The following is an 18,563-nucleotide window of genomic DNA, read 5'->3' as shown; positions in this document are numbered from 1 at the left end:
AGTGGCACTGAGGGTCTTTATCTTTTACATGTATGTTAAAATCAGAAGATTTAGAATAAGCATTTTAAACAAACCATAATCTGCAGAAATACAGAACAAAGCAAAAACCTACTGGTAATTTACAGCCATGTTTCTGAAATACAAGGGCAAGTCACAATCTAATCAGTACATGCTAACTATACAATTATCCTATCCTTTAATTAAAAACTTATAAGACTTCCAGGTGGTATGGGCTGAGTTAAAGCTTTGCCTCTAATTTTCTGTTCTTTAAAAAGTTAATATCATTTAAATTTATGACTAGTTACATTTTAAAGGAACATTTACATCTCTTCCTGTCATACTATTTATCAAATATAGTGATTAAAAAATCAATAAAAATAATTAAAATAATTTATAAAGGTGAAAAATTAAATAGTTGAAATTCAATCACTTTGTTTTAGGTCATTCAGAGAACATTTCCAAAAAGCCTTTGTCAATAGCTGGTTTAAATAAATCCATCAAAGGAAGACTTAGCACCACATATAATGCCAAAAAGTAATAATAAAAGGAATCACACATTTCCCTGAAATAGATGACAGACAGTGCTAAAGATAGTAGAAAGATCACAGTACTGATACCACAAAAAAGCCTGAAATCCTCTATTTAAATGGAAAAAAAAGGGGTCTGGAAGAGAACACTGAATCTGAAACACCTCTAAGTGAAATAACCTGGAAAGGATACTGTGATACACTGAAATTCTCACATACCATTTTAATGGATTTATGTTGACTAAAAGGCGGATGCAGCCTTAAAAGCACTGTCCAGCTCAACAAGCATTTCTCTACTACAAACCATTACACACAGAGTAAATATAGATCTCTGTATGACAGAGGTTGAGCTGATGGGATGCATTAGGGTCACAACACAGCACTCTGCTGAGATTTCAACGCAGGGCTGTGACACCTAGTAAACCCTGGAAAGGACTGCCTTCAAGCAGACACACTTCAAAGATGTTTCCAGACCACTCCCACTCATAAATCCCTCAGGATCATGTTGAAATAAAACAAAGCCCTTGAGAAAACTCAGAAGGCTCAAACCCCAGAAAAATAATATTAAAATGCATCACTCACTACAAACTAATTTTGCATTTACTGACTTTTCTAAAGGAAGCAGTACTATTAGCTTCAAATTTTGAATGCCATCCTTTTCCCTATGCTTTGGTGACTAGTCCATTCTGAAGGACTAAATGTTGGCTATACATACGTATCCAAACTGAGAACCTGCAGTCTGCCCCTCATCCCCCTTCTATGTTCTGGACAATCACACTTCCTCTGACATCACTGGTAACCTGCAAGTCACTGTGACATGTAACTTCTTACAAGGTGTTAGAGTACTAGATGGGAGCTAATAAACAATTAAAAACCAGTAAACAGAGCTCTAATACATCCAATTCAGTTGCGTAATTCCAACTTCAGCAATATTCCATAAGGTTACAAACAAGCAAACTCTCACCAGTTGAATAAGTCGGCTAATCAGGTCCGTCAGGGGTTTATTGATAAGCAGAAGGTCTTCGGCAGCCTGTGTGTCCCCTCCTGCACCAGATTTCTGTGCCTTAGGAAGAGAGGAAAGAAATCAAAAGCAACCTTGGTGATTGTTCTGAGGAACAAATTAGGTCCTTTAAGTGGTTGAAGTGTGAATGAAGTTTGAAGATTTATGCACTCTTTTCCAGTTAAGTATTCTTGGGCTCCCAATAAGGAGTTATGCTTCCTCTGTGACAATAAGCACAAAGCAAAGGGGCCCCTGCTGTTGTGCCATTCTGTACAGGCTGAATATAAATATACTGACCTGCATGACATTTCCTCAGCAAAATGCAATAAAATGTATCTGCAAAAGATACCTCAAACCAAGATAATCAAGGTGACTGAAAATTTAGGATCCTCAGCAATATTGTCCTATTTTTCCTGTGTGCCTTATCCTGTATCCTGAAATATTCACAATATATTATAATTTAAATTATTTCTGAAATAGGAATAATAACATTTTCAAGTAATAAGATCAGTTACTATTTGTAATACCACTGTCATGCCCCCATGATCAAGATATACTACTATCCTAGACAGTGCTACTTATGACCAATCCCTGCCCCAGGGCTCCTGAAAGGCTGGCTTACAGGATTTTTCATTTAACGCCATTACCTTGAGCCAGCTTTGAACCATGACCCTATACACTCAATCTGCTATATGAAAAAAAGTAAACATTTTGTCTAAAGAACTCATTTAAAAATATTTTGTCTTGTGTTTCATTTATAGCTCAATCCTAAAAATTACTGTCCAAGTGTCATACTTGGAGGTTTTCATTTGGTTTAGTGAACAGAGGAGCAAATTCCCTGAAACAAGTGCCACTCCTGCTCAAACTCCACTGTTGATACTTATGAGTTGAAAGGATAATGCCTTTCTTCTGGACAGAAATTCTAAATGAAAAAGAACTGAAGAGCTGTTTCTCCAGGCAATAAGTCACATTGGTATGTCCATCTCTGAGACTCACAACAATGACCTGGAATGCAGAAGTTCAAGAAGGACAAAAAGTGCAGAGGAGACAAAAAATTGAACGTTTATATTAATGAAGAAAGGGAAGTAAGCCACCTCCAATTGGCAAAATTTAAAACAGCTTTTCTCATTAGTCCATGGATGAGAGGACAGACACCTTCCACCAGGAATCTTTGACTACGTTCTTTAACTTTATTAGTGTCTTTGCAAAGAGAATGAACAATAGCACTAAAGAAATTATATGTGTATATGAAGGATACACACAATACCATTGTCAAGCTTACATTAAGTTGTAGAATCACATAATCACAGAATGTAAGGGGTTGGAATGGGTCTTAAGGATCACCTAGTCACACACACACCTTCCCCCAGGCAGGGACACATCTCACTAGGTTGTTCATGGTTTTATCCAACCTAGCTTTGAACACAGCTGGAGTTGGGGCATCCACAGCCTCTTTGGGCAACCTGTGCCAGAGTTACAAAATTGAGTCTGTAAATCAAATTGAAATTGCAAATTCTTTTCAGCTAATGTGGATCACTTCTGGGATATATGATAAAACTTCTCCAAAACAGACATGTAAATTAATCTGAAAGTACTTGGACCAGGAAGAGCAAATTCTTCTCCTGAACCTAGCATGAAGTACTTAAGTGCAATGGAGAAGTGACATGTATTGCCTATGTAGCTGGATAAGGTTATCACTTTACACATAAAATATTTAAATAAAAAGGATTCAAGTGAAGGTACTACCATCTGTAAAAGACAACTTAAGCTTCAGAAATAGATAATACAAGATTTGATTCTGTTTTACAAGTTCTAATTTAAATGGTATCTTATTCAAAACATCTCATTAAAAGTAGTCCAAGAATAATATTAGTGATGCATTTATTAACACATGAATAGTGGAGTACTATGTAGTCAATAACTGATGGCCACCATTCAACAGGGTGTATGTACTGATACAGAACTCTCAAGGGTCCTGTGATGAGTATAAGCCAAGACAAGTAAGACCATTGTAAAGTTAATATTATATGGGCAGAGAATAGACCAATGCTTCAGAACTCAGTTTTCCAGCTGCTCCTTGTCACTCATTAGCCTTCAAGAGAAAAGCAAATTTTATCTCTTTACTTTGACAAGAGATAAACAAAATCAGACCTGGAGTTTCAGTGCATCAATCAAATTTTGTATTCAAGTAAAGCCAGAACAGAATTTGGCTTCAAACTAAGAGATTTCATTTTAAATCTAAATAAAAACTGACAATTCAATATTACCAATCCATGTGCAAGATTCTCTCTTCTCATGTGTCCTCTAGAATAATCTGCCTCACCACTTCTTTATGGAGTATAAGTACAGAATTCAGCTCTCTGTGATTACACAGAGTGATGCCAAAAAATATGACAATAAGAAATTAGCCTACAAAATTTGATCTATGAAGTAATTCTAAGATGAAAATATCATTACAGAACCTGTTAATAGAGAACTTAAGACAAGGTATTGTACCATCACACATGTAAATCAAACCAAAAACCTCACAGTGAAATTGGTTCATAACATAGCTGCTTGTGTAAATCAATGTAGAAAAAAGAAAAAGGCACAATTTTCAACACCAACCTCTTATATTAAGCCTACTTAAGAAAACACTTCCTCCAAAATACAAAAAACCAATCCTGCCACCACAAAACCCTGCAAACCAAAGAAGACAGACCGAAAACAAAAAAAACCAACCCACAGAGGAGGGTCTTTGGGGACTAAAGAAGCCATGTCATGAAAGATATTACAACCTATCTGCAATCTTTCGAATCTCCATCTTTTAGATATATTTCACTTAAGAGATATCTTTTCTTCAGTGAATTATCCCAAGAACATAAAAAACCTAACATGAAGAGTACATGTTGTTGTTTGCAGCGCAAATATACAAGTCAATTTGACTTGACTAACTTAAAAATTTGGCAGATCATCTAAAAAGAAAAGCAATATTTGATAGATGTACATCACATCTAAAAAATTATAAATGCTTTTCCTTCATAGAGGGTATGTGAAATTTCTTTGAATTGTATCTTTTTGTGCTCCATTTTTAAGGAGGAGGATGTCTTTTTTGGAGGAGGAAGTCCCACCAATGCCATGACTTGCAGTGGTTCAAACAGAAACTTGGAAGACAAACTGAGTTTTCACCATACTAAAAGTTCCATAAAGTCAGAATAGTGGGAGTCTTGTTAATAAGGATAATAGGAAGTTATCTAAAAAATTGTTTAATAGAGTCAAGTCCCCATGAATAAATCCCATACCTGCAGGGTCTGGCGCACAATGTTTGCTGTATACGTCAACATATATTGTAAAATGTCAAGTAAGGACAGAATCAACACATTTGCTGTCTTGGTGCTCCTTTTATCATCTGCCTCCAAGAACAGGGCCATAGCTTCTATTAGGAGATTACAGACATGATGAACCAGTCCTATATAGAAAGTGAGAGAAAAAAAAACAGAGAAAAAATAAATAGGCTATCAGAAAAAGAACAGTGTAGAAGGTGACCTAGATAAAAAATAATAAATTATGATAACAAATTTTACATGCTTTATAAATATTTATTACATTTCCTCTTTTCTCCATTACTATAATTACCTCCTCTCTCTGTTTGGACCAGGTAATGAAGAGAGTTAAACTGATACAATCAAATGTGCTAATTGCATAGATTCATTAAATTTAAACCTACTTTGCAGCCTAAACTTTTCTGTAGCATGCTCACAAGTCTCTTTCACAACACCCCTAGTCACGAGAATTTATCGAAGGAGCTACAAAGTGACATTCAAGGTGGAACCTAGAGCTTGGCTGAGCCAAAAGTTTCTTAACTGTCCTGTCAATTAGAACCTTACCTATAGAATCAAATAGTGCTATGCTTAACAAAAAATATATTCAGAAAAGCATTATAAATGAAATAGGGCATACTATATTAAAATGTTAATATTTGTTTTACTGATGGTAGTAAAAACTTTCCTGAAAAAATCTTGTTTTGAAGGGGTTTCTTTAAGCTCCTTTAGAATTCAGTAACATCAGCCCCTGTAGCTTGCCTAACCGCAAATCAATTGACATAGCAGAAAAATATAATCCAATCCAATTCAAGGCAATATCAATTCAATTCAGAATCTTTCTTACTTTCAAATACAAAGTGACTGAATTCATTATATTTGATCTTAATATATCTTTCAAATTTTCATAAGGTAAGAAACACTTTGTTTCTCAACAAAACCATAATATCTTTTAAACTTGCAATTTGTTATGCAGTCACTTGGCTGCACATATGTAGTAACACTGCAGTGGGTCAGTTTATTAGCTTCTAGTCCTAATGACTGTCAAAAAATGACTTAAGTATTTCACTGATTTCAAGGAAGTAAGTTGTTGTATATATTTTAACAAACATCAACACACTTAATATGAGACACTTAGAATACATTATGTGCTTACACCATTCAGCTTTTGAGGACAGTGAAACCTTTGGGGATTTAAACTATTTTGGCTTTGAAATATACTCCATTAATTAAATAAACCTCCTACAAAATATTTTCTTCTCCTATTCCTCACTGTTAATACTTTCCTCAGGAATTTAAATACATTTCATTTAGAATACAGTTATGGGTCTGGAACATTAAGACTTACTCTGCTTACATCTCACATCTTCTGTGCTTTTATGATTACTAGCATTATTCTTTCACAACAGTTTATTGATAGATGACAGCTCAGGAAAAGCTTTGAATTTCCTGGAGTTTTGTCTAAACAAAAAAAAAGCTCTCAAAATGAAAAAATTCTAATCTCACACATTTAATTTCCTTCTTCTTTTTTAGAGTGAAATTTCTGCTGCAGTTCTGAACACCTCATACAAAAATCAGATAGCACGCATCTGACAGTGACACAATAAAGTGATGTCACCAATACCCACCAAGAAGAAAAAAACCAGACATAATTACATGTCTACCCAATACAAAACTTGTGGTCAGTCTGTGACTATTTTCAACAGAATAAATCAGAATAAAGAAACTGTCCAGTAAGACTCGGTCCCTATCAAAGTGAAGTCTGAAAAATTGCCTGCAGGGATATGACCAAGTACACATTGTTTCTCCCTGTATATGGCCACAAAACCAACAGCCACATCAAAATGAATGAGTCATCCCATTCTTTCCAGATGGCTTATAAATAACCCTTAGGACGGTGATTTGGAGATGAATGCTGAGAAGGCCACTTTCATAAGCCGGCATTGCATTGCATGGGTCATCATTAAGAATTTTTTAGGTGGTAGTCACTTACAACACTTAGTAGGGGAATGACTAGTAGAGAACAAAACACCAGGCTCCATGACTGTGATCTGCAACCCTTTTGCTTTCAGCTTTGAACAGAAACACTTGCTTATTCCCTTGGCTGTACCAGACTGTCTCAGAGTCTCAGAACTCATTTCTGTTGTTTGGTGAATAAGGAGGTGAACCAAACACTCAACCTTCTCCCCATCCATTGAGATATGAATAATATAATTACCTAGTTTTATTGTCTTGAAGTGCTTACATCCTAAGGGTATGTGCACTAGCATTCCTGCCTCCAAACATCTGAGATATTCAGGTTTACCTAGGTAACTAAAACATCAGAACTAATGAATTTCAGTTAGGTAGATACATGCTCACACAGAGCTATATGTACAAAGACATGCAAGCCAAATTTCAAAATTTTGAGGGGAAATTTTTTTTTTTACTTAAAATACTCCTGGAAAATTTAGCACATCCAAGCTTTATTGTAACGACACTAGAATAAGACACTGCTGCACCTAACATGCTGCATGATTCATACAGAAACCTGACAAACATTTGGTTACACAGATAAAAGCAAAAGACTGACCTCTTGGCCAAGTAAATAAAGTTCCAGACATACTCTTTAAAATACTTCATCATGTCACAACAAAATGAAAATTGGAGGCCACAGCTGTAGACATGTAAATATACTCCTTGCTAACACCACAAGCCAAAGTACACACATTTTGTGCTCAGAAGAGAGATTTGGGAAGCTGGTGTAATTTACAGTGACCATGACAAAACTCCATAGAAGTCTAATGGCCTTGACCACTGGCACTGTAACCAGTTTGCTCAAAAGGCAGCTATAAAGATCAAGACTGACATGTTTCACCATTCAAAAAATAGAATTGCAAAACAGATAGTTTGGAAAAAAAGTATGCAATTTTATAAAAAGGAAATTGAATTTATAATTCAGGAAATCATAATATAAAAATCACATATGGATGTCTAAGTTCCAGAAGATACCTTGAAGGTTTTCTCTCAAATTTTACAACAGATTAAAGAACAACAATTCAATTCCCTAAATAAAGCCTAAACCAAGATGTATCTTTAAAACTTTCAGACACTCTATTTCAGAGTCATATATAACAGACATAGGTTTCTTATGCATAAATTCCCAACTCTTGATTGGAAAGTGAAATAGGCTCTGATTGAAAAGGCACACACTTCATGCACTCCTGAACTTTACAAGTGATGGATCTGAATACAAAGTCTGTAGCATAGAGGAGATGTAAACAAAATCCACTTGAGGAAGGTTTTTCTACTTGGACAAGCAACCTACATTCAAGTATCATGGTGCTTCCAAGTATGTTGTAGTAGTCCACCCTCTCAAGAGAAGGCTGTTAGTGACAGTTTACATGGGTGATTTCTTTCAGCTAGGTATTTCCTAGTAGGAGAGTGAAATAAAATCTTATAATTTAACCTATTAGAGAATTTTTTGTTACTGTATTAATTTGCATATTTCTGCACACAAAATACATCACACTGTATTGTTTGTAGCTTCAGTTATAGTATGAATTTAGTACAAGATTTCATAGGGCATTAGTCATGCCTTATATTTATCTGTAAAAGGAAGACATTCAAACTATCAAGCCTCACGGCAGTTTTCTGCTTCAAATTTTGCTGAAAAATAAGGCAAAAATTGCATTTTTTATTGGAATTATTGTATTTATAAATTAACGTAACTGGAATTAAACAAAGAACCTTTTCTAACTGTTGTCCAAGACTTATAATATGTATTGAAAGGATTGTATCCAAAATTTCTAGCCATGGATTTACAGCACTTGACAAGCCTAGTGTTCAGAGCAGAACAGAGACCCCTTCAATGAACTGAACATGTAGCTAATAGTGCTTTATGAATGTGGACTGTGATGACTATGCTTGTGTTTTACACACCTTTCAAAAGATAAAAGGAGTCTTTTGGCCCATGATACAGCTAATCGGACTGAATATGCCATGATACCTTCTGGAATGAAAGCTGAGAGGAGATTTTTTTATTCTCACCTATTAGTAAGATGGATAAAGGAAAAGAAATCTTCACTTCCAAATCATACGAAACATCAAAGGACAGTCTAGGAAGCAATCTTCTAGGCAATCCTTTCATGCCTACCAGCAATTAGAGCATTCAACAAACCTGTCTGCTTCCAGCTGAAGAAAATGTTAGAGCAGGTGCACTTCCTCCGAACAATGCTACTGTGCAGCCAAGCAGCCAGCAGCAAAACCCTCAGTCCAGCAAAAAAGCTTTCTCTTTGTTCTTCTTTGCACATTGCTCTCTGGAGAGCCATTTTTCCCATTAGCACCACACCTACACAACTGACTCCCCAGGGATATTACCAAATGTACATGCATTAGATTTTTTTCCTTCTTTTACTTACAGAATGGACCAACACTATTGCCAGATTAAATAGAAACCATATTTTATAATCTTTTAAATTTTAATGCTGAAACTCAAAAAATATTGCTAAGAAGAAACACAGGACTGTACAGATACTTTCACACAGGAATAAGTGAAAGTACCTGAGCATTTAAGATACTCCACAATGACATAAAGATTCTTCATAAAATCTTATTTACCAACATAAATCTGGGACTCAGTTTGCATTTTTTGCATCACAGCATTACTACTTAAGTTTTCCTGTACTGAAGAACTGAAAACAGGTGACATAAAGGAAAGGGTATCTTTAGGGTAATGGCGTTTTTAAAAAAGGCTCATTGCTTCTAGTGTTATTCCTGTTCCTTATTTGTTACTATTTTATGTTTTAGGAACTACTTGTGCTAGTACTAATACTGAGGTAAGAATAAACTAGGATAGAAAATTAGATCATCAATGTTTTCAAAATTTCCTGAGTTATGAATGTTACAACAAGTGGAAAAAAATTGATTTGGCTGTTAAGCAGAACAATTGCATAACTGCTGCCCTGAAAATTATTTTGTATTCTGATCTTAAAAATGAATAGTGTCTAAAGAAGAAAATTTTGCGAATACTGACTAGTCTGTTCCTAGAACTGGTAGAATGACTGGACATTTTATGACTGAAGAAAGAATCATTAGCTTTAAGGGACAAAAATCTCATTTGAATTTGTCACATTGAAGTGGTCAAGTCTCTTCAGAGCTTCACTCTGTGGGAAGAGTGGCTCAGCTTTTTCTACAACACAGAATGTAGGGCATTCACCAGTGGTGCCCAAGCAGGCAGTCCTTCCCTCACACACAAGAAAATGGATGTGGAAAGGATTACGACAACCATGGAAGAGAAGTATGTTATCACCTTCACTACAGCTAGGTCAAAGGTAGACTGGGAGATTCTGTGTTGAGTGTGACTGCCTGAGAGAAATAACGACCTGACATTCTAAGAAACAATATGGTTCAGCTTCAAGTCAAAGCATGACATACCTCTACTTTTTCCTGGAGTGGCAGTGTTTAGCTGTTATTGTTAGAAGGCAGTTTAGAGGTAGCAACTTTCTCCTGTGAAAAAAGACTGCACAATTGGAGACTCCCCAAGGAGTCAAACTCTTCTGAACCTAAGAGAATCCCACCAACACAGAAATCAGCTTTTTTCTATAATTTAATCTATGGATTAAACATGAAGTTGATTAAGACCAGCAGGTGTATAGATTAACCAACTAAAAAATAGAAAACCAGGTGGATTCCCTCATAAGAAAAAGTACCTGGCTGTAATAAAGGATAGTAAAAATGCAACTTGAACAGCTTAGAAATAATAAAATCATGTACTGTTGAATATGCTTGACTGGTCAATAATAAAAATAATAGAATATAACAAATTAGTTCAGCTAGGCTAGACTGTGGTTGTTCTATGTGAAAAGACATGGTTAGAATGCCATACACAGAGGATGAGTATTTCTGAAAGTATAATCACTGATACCTTGAGAGTTCCTGATTTGTTGCTACTTTTAAAAATGAAAAAATAAAAAAAGAAAAAGGAAAAAGTTTCCCATCTGTGATAAAATTTCAACTGAATTCAGTTTTTTGTGTCAGATTGACTCAACCATTATATAAATCATTCAGAAAAGACATCCAAGATGTTTGAAATACTTCACAGCACATATGGATACATAGCCTCAAAGTTCTGGAGATGGGGGGTTTTGTTCTAGTCAAGACTTACCAAGATAGTCCTCATTCCTAGGAGTACAATTCATTGAACATGAACTTGTTCAACAGGGATGGAATGAAAGATCAGAAAGTAACTTATCTTGGAAAACAGTTATAAGGACATTCAAATGCTTTCTAGTTATATCAGAACTAGTATATTTTTTTTTCTACAATTTTGTGTGAGTGAATACTACATAACTATGGACTGTAAGAACATCCAGGAGACCTATTCACAGAGTTGACAAGAAATTAAGAGTGTTTTATGTGAACAGCCAATTTTGATTTGTTTGGATACCATGCTGCTGGCACCCTAGTTTGCCTGAAGCAGCTTCACACACTTGAATGACCCTTTTAGTTGGAATACCTGGGGAGGAATAGAGATGGATGTAATACAGTGGCTTCCCAGGGTATATGTTTAAAATACTTCTGTCACCAACTGTGCATATATTAAACACCTAACTTGCATTCTTTTCATGTGGATTTAAGCATTTTTGTTGCTACAGTTTTATAATTTGTCAATTGTGCAGTATTTTCAAGCACAACCTTGCATCAGAAAATACTAAAAATTAAATAAACCAAGATTGCAGTGAGATAAAATCATGTTGTTTGGATTGTCTATCATTGCTATTATTAAGCAGACTCTGTAGCAACTTTTCAGTTAGATGTCTCCCCACATGTCAGATGTGGGGAGACATCTGACATCCACAATGTCAGAGATACATTAGAGCCTGTGGTTCATTTTATAGAGCACAATAATTCTACAGCATGCTGTACTTCAAGTAAAACCCCAATACACCCTATTTCATTCTTACAAGGTGTAAACTAAAATAAGGTCCCTTGGTTTTGTCAGACAGAAGGTAGATGATGCTTATAAGATTTTCCAAACAGGTTTTAATGATCTGCATGAGGAGCAAGAATATCCAGTAGGACACTCTTTGAGAGACAACCATCTTGAAAACCTCCTTTAAAGCCTCTCTGAGATATTAGCAGTTGCTGTTGCACAGCTACATGGAAGAACTTCTGCTTGCACACTGTGAGTTAATATATAGTGTATATTTTTTTAGAAAAAACAAAGACTGCATGAGGTCTTCAAATTAATGGCAAAAGCTAGGCAAAGTTCTTCACTAAATTAAATCTATTATTTGTGTAAAATTAGGAATGCTGTGCATTCAGGAAGATTTGAAGTCAGTAAAGATTCAGTAAAGACTTTTGACTTACTGCTCTGAAAGGTCATGTCTGCAACAATTACCATGTGATAAAATACAGCAGAATTTATATACTGGGCTTAATTTAGAACTAGAAATTCTTCTAAAGGGATTTCTATTTTAATAATAGACTTTCTGTCACACAAGATTAAACCCTATTTATCTCCTTGAAATATCTTACACTTCTGCTTTGACATCAACTTTCCCTTCTACCAAAATCCTTGAGAGACCACATTCAAAGTTAGAGAGCTGTCTTTTTAACAAAACCCATACAGACCAGATGTGAACAGCCTCAGAATGCAGATACAGCTCTAAACTGTTGTCACAAACTGACAGCACTCAACAGCTTTGAATGACATTACCAGCATTAATTGCTCTAGCTTGGTCTTCAAGAGGCCCTGGGCTGGGATTGATAAGGACAAATGAACCTTGGCTTCAGAAAATTCTCTGAAGTTTTCAGTTCTAAATTGCAGAAATAAACCATGGTTGAATACTGTTCCCACATATATTCAGCAAATGATAAGGGTAAAAGCTCTATACATCTCTCTACTGAAAAGTTATGCTCTGTAAGAAAATATATTAAATATTTATTCCTATTGGTCTATTTACATCAGTCTGCCATAAGATGAAAACATAGAGTAGAAGTACTTGGTTTTTTAAGTCTTTTACTATTTCTACAACTGTACAAAAGAACAAGAGCAAAGGCTAGAGTATCCACTAAGTGGAATTTGCTGCTGGTTATTACAACAGAATTGAATCTATGCCACCATTTCCTGTAACATCCTGTGTTATTCATCAATTATGTTTACAACAGAAATTAAAGCAGACAACTAGTAATTGCAACTGTCCAAGGTGGCCTTTGTGTATTTGTACTTAAATGATCAAAGGGCTTAAACAGAGGTCAGGATGTTACATGGTAGCAAATCTGGTTTAGCCGTTATGAACAGATTATATTTTGTAGCCCAAAATTACATTTGCCTTAAGAGTACTCTGTTACATCAACTGTTTTCCAAATAAGTGATGGGATAACTTTGACCAGCAGACCCCTTTATTTGCTATCATATGACCATACTAATAATGGCACACCTGATTAAATCTCTAAAATCTAACCATTGACTATTTGCTTCAGATTATGCTATCCTTCTTGTTAACTGGCTCAGACATATGTCTTGCATTGTTTGCAGAGTATGCTTTTTCTACCCTGACCTATCCATGATTTTCAACCTTACCACTGGGAGCTGGAACCCATCACACTGTGATCATGCTGTCACTGGCTATATGCTAGCTGTGCCAGAAATGCTCTAATACTTGATATTAGTACAACCTAGGTCAACAGGGCCCTCATTTTCTGTCAGCACAGCTACCTGATCCCAATTATCTTGACTTCAAAAGACTACATTGAGTTAGGTCAGCTGGTACTAGAGCTCAGCTTACTTAATCAAGAGGCTCAGCAAGAACTGTAAGAAGCAGTCATAGCTCTGAAAGAACTGCAAGCCTGTGTGTGTTTAACTTCTGTGCTCCATACCTCCTTCCCCTATTTCAGTAGGATCCATACAATGGGAACATGGGTCTAATGGCACTGTGTTGTGGATAACTTGTACCTTTTTTATACAGGTAGCTGTTGCTGGGAGTAGTGAAGCCTGTGCCCATATGTTAACAGATTGGCTTAGGCTCTTGGCAAAACTTCTGCATAAACTCTGGAAGGAGATCACAGAGAATGGTTTGGCCTATTAGACTGTCTTGGTCCAAACCACCAACTTGTAAAACAAAAACACTGAACTATACTGCCCCCCCCAGCAACAATCTGAATCCTGCTGCTAATCCAATGCTTTAATTGAGAATCTGAACACTGGTTTGTTCAAGGATGTCCAATTTCTTCACAAGTGAAGAAGAAGTTAAGAACATTGATAAAACTACAGTGAGAGATGGCCACAGAAAAGGGTGATTTAGACAGCCAGGATTTATATGTGAAGATGTGCAACAGAATAGCAGGAAAAACTTTGTATGCAAGCACAGGTTTAGTACTGGTTTAGTACTGGCTTGGCTTGGATAGAGTTGAATTTCTTCATATTAGTCCACAGACTCTCTGGTTTGGTTTTGGTGTTGAATACAGTGTTGATAACACAGGGATGTTTTGGTTACTGTTGAGCAGCACTTACATAGAGTTGAGGGCTTTTCTACTCCTTACCACACCCATTAATAAACAGGTTGAAGGTGCACAGAAGTTGTGAGGGCACACAGCTCACCAGCAGAATATTCCACACCATATGGCATCATGTTCAGCGACAGAACTGAGGGGAGGTTGGCAGGGTGGATGCTGCTCCTGGACTGTCTGGGCAATATTTAGTTGATGTTAAGGAATTGTTTTCATTTGCATCACTTGTTCTTCTTGCATTTATTTTTCTCTCTCTCTGGTTTGTTTGCTTGTGGTTTTTTTCTCCCTTTTCCTTAGAATTTTAAAATTTTTTCTTATATTTTTAATTATTATATGTATATATTATATATACATATATACATATATGTATATATATATATATATTATATGTATATATTATATGTATATATAATATATATACATACATATTATATATATGTCAACACAGAAGTTCTTTCCCTCTTTTTTATGCCTACAATTCTCTCCCCTCACTGGGGGAGAGCTAATTGAGTGGCTGAGTGGTGCTCAGTCACCAGCCATGGCTAATCCATGACTGTACCTTTTCCTTTCTCTCTACCATGCCTGCTCTCTTGCACACTGGTGTTTTTTTACAGGGTCACAGTAGGTTTACTGTAAGTAGGTCTACTGAACTTGTATCATATCAAGGAGCCTTCACCATCCTGCCCCAGGTTGTGCTTCACGTGTCACTTCTTATGCTCCCTGGGCAGTCCCACTATGCACCTACATCTCACTACACATCTATATTTCTCTTTCAGCCTGCTTATTCCCAGACCACTGATTCTAAAAAGCAAGTTCAGGCAAAGAAATTCAGCTTGACAAGATAATGGGGGTGGGGAGAAAAGGGGAGTTTTCAATGAAGGACTAATGTTCCTTTGTTCCTCTCCCCCGTGTTATCCCAAGTGAAGTGACAAACATTAAGGATAAAGGATAAAATTTAACAGTAGCTTGAAACAATGAAGTAATATCCACAGCATTTTCTAAGACCATATACTCTGCAACAAATTCAACACAGGTCACTGCTTTCATCTAGGAGTCATGATTGTAATAGATATCCTACAGAATAGTGGTATCATGGCACATTTAGTACAGTTTATGCAAAGAAAGACTTCTGTTTCAGAGAGATAGTTAGCATGTCAAACAGATGTAGGGATGTCCAACATGTTTCATTACAGGAATGCACGCTTTTCCAGATGGAACCAATATACAGTTCCTACCAGTAAGCAGATGAGACGTGCTCAAAACTTTCACTCCCCTCTGTTCAAGCTAGCTTGTTCTTTGCCTTTGTTCATCAACATTTTTAGAAAGAGAGAACTGACTAGCCAAAATGAAGACTGCTTTTAGGGAGAGGGACTTTAGAAATAGGCTAGAAAACTGAAGCCTGGACCTAGTCAGTCTGAATCTATGTCAAGTCAATGCAGCCCTGTGGGAAAGCTGGAGGACTCTCTGGAACTGGACGGTCAACAAATTATGCAAGAAGCTGCAGCATGTCAACACCAGAAATGAGAGGCATATACAGTTAAATTTTCAAGGCAAACAATTTCAGGGCATGTAGAGTTCAAAGACTTTGCACAATTTGCCAGAATACTGCACTGAACTGGGAGAGTGACTACAATTCAGCCTGGGATCCTGGATGTCACAGGGAGCATCCACACTAGCCAGATCCAGGGAACCAAATTAGGAAGTTACTGCCAGAAGTTGTCATTTTAAGCTTTCTGGATGTGTTACTGTAGCACTGCATGTTGTGCAGGACTGCATGTATACCTTACATGAACACAGGTTTTCTCTCAGGGTGCAACAGAGCCCCTCAGTCAGTTCTTGCACTCAGCCCAAACTGGGTCTCTCTGCATCCAGACTGACACCAGAAAGCACAGACTTGGTCTCAGGGACTGCCTGACCCATTGCCTAAGCAAGCAAAATCCTGTAGGCAATGCTGTTTTCCTTATGTCTTCTGTCAAAACCTGTAAACTTACTTAATAATCTATTAATTTGGGTATTCTATCTGCCTTTTCCTTATCTTGCTTATGACTTTTCCTCACAGTATAGACAAAATCCTACCTCTAAATTCATCTTCTGGTGTTGCTGTTTGAACCACATGCTCCCTTAACAACATTCAATGTAATTTCTGAAGAAAACACATAGTAAGTAACAGTTTGAGCTTTTTTTATTCTTGTGAGATAAATAATGGCATAAACCCACAATTCATGCCATTCTGGGTTGAATGATGGGATCAAGATATATGATAACTCTCTGTGCTTATTCAACAAAAATATGTATTGGAAAACCTGTTCAGCCATCATGGATAATTTTACTGTTTTTCCAATCTTTATATAATACATATAGTAGCATTAGTTCTGCTGTCATCCAGGGAAATAAGTTGTATTTCATGGCTGCATCATCGACTAAAAACTTTATGTCACAATATGGACATGTTAGCTAGGAAATATGATCTTTTAAAAGTGTAAATAAATCCATTAACAACACTTTACTGGATTTTTTCCAAGACTCAGTGGAATAGGGATTAGAGGTTTTTGAGTAAGCAACCAGAAACATGGTAAGTAAGGAAAGAATGGCCCTCAGGAAAGACTAGGCAAGTTGAAACTGAATGGATGCAGGTGAACAAAAAGTTTCTTTCCCTTATCTTTTTCAAAGGCGGGTGGTAGAGGGGAAAAAAATCTTCCCATTTTTCTGTTCTCTTAGAAGACAGAAGACAGCTTCAGACTCTACATAAATATTCTATTTCTTCTCCCATTAATCTGAAAAATTTAAAGGGAAACACACAACTTTTTCCTTGACCAAAATGAAGGAACAACTAGCTGATGCAGTATCTTCTAACAACACAGAGACATCTATGGAAACATTTAAACCTTATTTATAAATCAAAACTCCCCAATGTTTATCAAGTTAGGGCCTCTTTAAGAGAAAAGTAAAAGTGACTTGCTTAAAGCTCAGATTGGAAACCCATGACATGTCCTCCAATATGTCTTTGCTGACAGATTTGTCTTCATAAACCCATCTTACATAAATACCATCTTGGTTCAATTAGGAAAAAGCTTAAGCTTTTGAGATATTTTGAGATTTTTTTTGAGATTTTTTGTTAAAAAAACATGGACAGACAAGTTTGGATTACATTTATGAAATGTATTTTCTTAAAAAGAAACAGCATCATCAGGTAGACATCTACATTTTTGCCACAGCAGTTTAAATAACCACTGTCCCTCAGCTGGAGGCTTAAACTGCACTTAAACCAGGTTCCCCCATCAGCTGAATTAGACAAACTGAATACATGCAGACACTTTGCTATAAAATATATATGATCATGTGTACAACTACACACAATATTAGTTACCCTATCAGATTACAAGACATTGATCAAATGCCACAGGAAAAACCTATCAGCTGAGGAGTGTTAACTTGTCTAAATAACTTGTATGAGAACAGAAACACCTGAATATATGCTGCCTTAAGATGGTGGAAAATCCATATATAAAGAGTTCCCAAGAAATTTAACTATAGAAATGAGTTATTGAATATGAAATGCATATTAAAATGTAACTTAAAGCATTTGGAAAAGCTAAGCTAAACAATATTATAAAATTGGATCCTGAATAGCAAAACAACATATCATCCTAAAAAGACTACATCTAAATGTTATTTTAGGCAAAAGTCTGAAAAATAAAAAAAAAAAAATAGGTGGAAGAGGAAGAACATCACATGAAAAGTCTTAAGTAATATAGACTACTGCTTTATATTTGTGTAAAAATTGGGAATTTCAAAAGGCTTTAAAAATGTAAATAACTTCAGTTTCTCTATTATGATGTAATTCCCTTTCTGCTTTAAAGAGGAAATTATTTTCAAGTTTAATTGTCCACAAATGGTTTAAACATATCTATTCAGTTCACAGTTTTCCTGAGAATAACTAAGACAAAAACATCTGGTTCCATTGGAGGTATGACAGCTATTGAAGACTTTTAAAATGAAACAAATAAAAACCCCAAACCATTCTTCAAAGCACTGAAAAACCTCATATTTCATATATCTGTCCACTAGATAGATCTGGTTCTGACAAAACCAGAACTGACAACATGAACTTCTTACAGTAAGATCATACAAGTGCATTTGAAGAAGCCTTTTCCCTATGACAGAATGATTGATGTACTTTAATTTTGTGTATAGTACTTTGCACTTCTGTGACTTTACACTTACCTCAAATTGGCATGGTACATA

The 18,563-nt window shown here is 36.0% G+C and overlaps 1 protein-coding gene across 3 annotated transcripts in view; it reads right to left on the bottom strand.

The window, feature by feature from the left end:
- Window positions 1-18,563, bottom strand: part of ULK4 (unc-51 like kinase 4) — a 214,821-nt gene that overhangs the window by 62,380 nt on the left and 133,878 nt on the right. For all 3 annotated transcript variants that reach the window (XM_015617381.3, XM_015617383.3, XM_015617384.3), the window contains 2 exons: window positions 4,809-4,975; window positions 1,492-1,590 (listed from right to left, as the gene is read on the bottom strand). In XM_015617381.3, coding sequence (XP_015472867.1) covers window positions 1,492-1,590; window positions 4,809-4,975 — 266 coding nt within the window. The remainder of the gene's footprint in view (window positions 1-1,491; window positions 1,591-4,808; window positions 4,976-18,563) is intronic.

Source organism: Parus major, chromosome 2 (assembly GCF_001522545.3).
Source record: "Parus major isolate Abel chromosome 2, Parus_major1.1, whole genome shotgun sequence".
NCBI classification, from domain to species: domain Eukaryota; kingdom Metazoa; phylum Chordata; class Aves; order Passeriformes; family Paridae; genus Parus; species Parus major.
This window is presented reverse-complemented; position numbering and strand designations above follow the sequence as displayed.